Source organism: Vicia villosa, unplaced genomic scaffold (assembly GCF_029867415.1).
Source record: "Vicia villosa cultivar HV-30 ecotype Madison, WI unplaced genomic scaffold, Vvil1.0 ctg.002011F_1_1, whole genome shotgun sequence".
Taxonomy (NCBI): Eukaryota; Viridiplantae; Streptophyta; class Magnoliopsida; order Fabales; family Fabaceae; genus Vicia; species Vicia villosa.
Genome location: NW_026705811.1, coordinates 280,327 through 284,667, shown reverse-complemented (window position 1 = coordinate 284,667; position 4,341 = coordinate 280,327). Strand labels below are relative to the sequence as shown.

The following is a 4,341-nucleotide window of genomic DNA, read 5'->3' as shown; positions in this document are numbered from 1 at the left end:
ATAAAAATAAAGCTACTGTAGAAAAGGTTATGATAGTGAAGGAAAACAATTAATAAAAAATGGTTAGAATTCAAAAGTTATGAGAGGAGAATATTTCAATAATTCAAACCCACTGATAGCAGCACCATGTTTCAGATTTAAAAAATAATAATAATAGTAGTAGATTATAATAAAGAAGTTACAACAGTGTGATGTTCCTCAAAACGATCCTTTGAGAGTTGAAAAATCAAGAATACAATCATTCTAAATTGTTTGATCAGACATGAAACAAAAAAGAAAAATAATAAACCACCATAAATGCTTAGGTTCAGGAATTCCCATAAGCTATTTTTGAGGTACACTGTTCTGTTGAATCATCATTTCAGTATCAACAAGAAAACAACAAACATGGTGCTATATTGCTATCCACTACAGAACACAGCAGTTTACATTCAAACAACAAGCAGAACTACCTCAGCAAGACAAAGACCATCAGAACCACCAATCCATGTGAAATTGCCTACTTCAAATACTGTAACACAAATTACCAGCCAATATGCTAAAACATATGAAGAAAACGAGGTAAAATTGTCTCCGGCACTCGGTGTAACGCAATCAGCTGTCTGGGATTCTCAACTGCACCACTTCAGATGGTGGTCTTAGTGTGCAAACCATTTCTCTTGTTTTTCCAAAGTATACCTGTAATACGCAATAACCATTTCCTTCGTTTGAATAGTTATGAAGCAGCTAATTACTAAATTTGACAACTCTCCTATAGAAATGTTAATCCTATAATCAAGAAAGAAGTACCTGATCAAGTGAGTTCCTCAGCTTACTCTCCATTTCTTCAATCATCCTTCCCATGTTACAAAGATGTCCATCAGCAACTGATAGCTTCATACTCATCTAATATATCACAGAAATATTATTTAGAATTTTTTCAAAAAAAAAAACTAACCATACTTAAACTGGTCAAATAAAATTATACACACTTTGACAAAGTTGAAAACCTGTCGGAAAATCTCAAATGCACAGAAACTTGATTAATGCATGGAAGTTAGCGCATAATTATGAGTATTAAGGAATAAGGAGTGTATATATCAATAGTTAGAAAGCATCTGGATAGCCTGTTATTTAGGATTTAATAAACATTTGTATTTGCTTGAACAAAATTCAAAGCCAATTGAAGTTTTAAGGCTGACCAGTGTTTAGAGGCACTTATTACTTGAATGACCAACTTATACCAAAATTTCCAGTTACACGCTTATGGGGCTTACACAACAGCACTATTGAAGATTCTTACAAAAATGGTTTGTAAGATGAAGTGTCATTCTTTATAAACTCATTTTAGTCTGTTTTTATTCTCTGTGACTTGAGATTTTTTTCTAATGCATCCCCTCATGCCTGGACCCGGAGCGTAAATATAAATGGTGAATGGCTCAGAACCTGACTCTGGTACCATGTTAGATTTATGTAATTCTCAGCTATGAGAACGTAGATTGAGAAACAGAAAGATTCTAACTGAATAATATTGATTCTAGAATTCAATTGCAATTATGAGGGGGAAGGGTTCTAATATAGGCCTAGACTTCACTTGTTATTGTAAGGAGTAAAGTTAGCCTAGAGATAGATACAGACGGACTTCAACTAAGTAAAGTTAGTCGAGTCTTTCTTCTAATAGTATAATAATACATGTGGATTCGTCAAAAAACCACCATATGATTTATTCAATGAAGTTGCATTGTTCAAGATGCACCGTCTTGAGAAAGAAAATCAAACTTAGCATAAAATTGCTAATCTAAGTATCAGGATTCGAGAATTCTCAAAGAAAGCACCTGGCGTCTAATTGATCCAGACAAACTGAAGGTTCCCGATGACTCGTTGCTTGTAGTCAAAGTCAACATAACTGTACTGGTTAACCGATAATTGGTGTTTTCTTCTTCTTCTGGTCCAACCTAATTTAACATTAAGGAGCAGGATAAGAACTTTTGAAATCAATGCAAGAAAAGAAGCTAAAAAACTAGAACTAAAGTGTGTTATGGTTTTCCAGTTGATTAAAGATCATTATGCTGCTACTTTAATCAATGTTTGGTCTTAATAACAAAGGCGTTTTACCTCTATAACATGTATGGCATCCCATGCTCCTTCCTCTAAATATCCCCTTCGACCTTGCCCTGCCTTTGAGCCATCTTTAATCATGAAATTTGAAACAATCCCATGATTAGAGGAAAGGTAAAAAATATGAGAAGTAGTATCAATTATAGTATACATACTCAAAAAGCAAGTTTACCTTTCTTTATCAAAAAGCAAGCTACAAAACCTTCATTTTCATCTTCCCACATATAAACTGATGAAATGCCACCTTCATAATACCTATGACATTATTCATTAATGGTTACATATTATCTTAATTAAATAGCTAATAACTATACTCATTTAGATAGCTAGAAGAAAACAAAGGATGGTCATTCATCAAGTAATTTTCTTTGAAAGAAAACAAATTCGGCAATAAGGCACTAGGTAGAAAGGTGCCCTTGCTAGACATCTAAAGCAGCACATAAGCAAGCTCAAAAGATAAAGTAAGTAAAGAACCTCACTGGTCACGATATATAGCAAATATCTCATTTGCTTCAATTTCAAGCTTCCTCAACTCTGAAGAAGGAAGCGATCCATCTTCTAATGATGGGTGGTATTTATTCGACCATGGTGATCTGCAGAAAGATACAATAGTATAATAAGTTAACGTTGTATTTCCTTAAATACTAAAATAAATTACAATATGGAAATAAATGGGACAGTCGTAAGAAATAAATAATGGATTTTTCCGTAAGGTACTCAAAGGAGAGGCCCAGTGGTATGGGTTAGGACATCGAAAGTGTATTACATATAAGTCCAGGATTCGATCCCTAAGATGAGAATCAAACATAATTTCTATTATAAAGAGCTAACCCAATTCACAAAGAATGATATTTCCAATCTTATTTTGTGTAATCACTCATCTATCATGATATTCTTATTTTTGCCTCTACAACACCGAGTCTACTTTCTTGGCTTTTACTACCCAATATTTTGTTTCATACAACAAGGTAGCTTGCAATTCTTATAACACAACAACAACCAAGTCTTGTCCCACTAAGATGGGTTGGCTACATGGATCAAATCAAATGACGCCATAATGTTCTATCAAATATCATATTTCTATCCAACTCATTAATCTCAAGATCTTTCTTAATAGTTTCTCTTAACGTTTTTCTAAGTCTCCCTTTATCTCTATCAGTTTGTCTACCCACCCTTCACCTGATCTACTCTCCTTACTATATAACCCAGCCAGATGTCTTTTTTCATTACTTTGATCTATTAGTCTTTAAAGCATATATACAAATTCCATCAATTGACCACCCCAATAAAAATCAAATCAATTTCATGTAATGAAAATCTCTCCCCTTAAAATATGCTGAATCCAAAAGCTTCCTAGTATAACTAGCAATTTATTATAACTCATATCAGTGTTGTAAAGTTTAAAACTGTACCAAACATAGTTAGATAGAGAAACATGAGTAACCTGTAAGAGTCAGCATCTCTGTTATATTCACACAATATGAACTCCTTCCCACAGTCCACATCGCACAAAACCTGTTTTGTCACAAACAATTTCTCACAAATAAATTAAAAAAAAATTGATTTTTTTATAAAAATTAACCCCATTCAACCCTAATTTCGACATTTTTATACACCAATTTCTGAGCAGCGAAAAAGAGCAATTGAAACGATGTAAAGGAAAAATGTAGAGATTGAAAGACCTGGAGCGGTTGATCGACTTGAGAGAGGAGATCGGAAGAGTGGTTGGGCATAAGACTGAGAAGCGCGGAGAGAGCTGTTTCGGTGTGCTTGGGAGGAATCCTCCGCATCAGTCCCATCGCAGCTTCCATTTCTTTCTTTCTTTCTTTCTTTCCTTCTTTCTCTCTCTTTTTTTTCTTTCAATTCAAACAATTCAGAGAGAGAGAGAAACTGTTTGAAGAGATTTTTGTTTGGCTTTCTTCTATTGGCCTTTTATCCGAATTTCCCTCCACCTTCTATCTCTCATAAATAATCATCTTCAAAATTTATTTCTTTATTTATTATTGGTCAAACAATAAAATACAAAGTTTTAATTTTTTTTAATGCAAAATGTTTATTTTTGACTTCTTAAGTTGATGTCCTTACTATAACTCTCTTTCTTTAAGAGATTTCTTTATTACAACTCTTTTTTAAAGAAATGTCCTTATAGTTATTTAGTAGATATCACTTTATAATGTTGTTTAAATTGATTTTAAAATAAAAGATGTATTTATTTTTTAATTGGAGAAGAGGCTAAAAGTCCGG

At 33.1% G+C, this 4,341-nt stretch overlaps 1 protein-coding gene across 1 annotated transcript; it reads right to left on the bottom strand.

The window, feature by feature from the left end:
- Positions 1 to 266: 266 nt before the first annotated feature.
- Positions 267 to 4,034, bottom strand: LOC131637479 (probable F-actin-capping protein subunit beta). The gene is made up of 8 exons (XM_058908064.1): positions 3,780 to 4,034; positions 3,542 to 3,612; positions 2,577 to 2,690; positions 2,270 to 2,352; positions 2,095 to 2,168; positions 1,815 to 1,934; positions 790 to 885; positions 267 to 678 (listed from the first exon to the last, which is right to left on the bottom strand). Exons 1-8 carry the CDS (start codon positions 3,906 to 3,908, stop codon positions 595 to 597), a joined length of 771 nt encoding a protein of 256 aa, XP_058764047.1. The 5' UTR covers positions 3,909 to 4,034; the 3' UTR covers positions 267 to 594.
- Positions 4,035 to 4,341: the final 307 nt, after the last annotated feature.

Excerpts from the sequence above, each read along its gene's own strand:
- LOC131637479 (XM_058908064.1), bottom strand. The coding sequence starts at position 3,908 with ATGGAAGCTGCGATGGGACTGATGCGGAGGATTCCTCCCAAGCACACC. Across the intron at positions 2,169-2,269 it reads TTGCTTTTTGATAAAGAAAG|ATGGCTCAAAGGCAGGGCAA; the intron begins GTAAACTTGCTT and ends TCATGATTAAAG. Across the intron at positions 1,935-2,094 it reads ATGCCATACATGTTATAGAG|GTTGGACCAGAAGAAGAAGA; the intron begins GTAAAACGCCTT and ends ATGTTAAATTAG.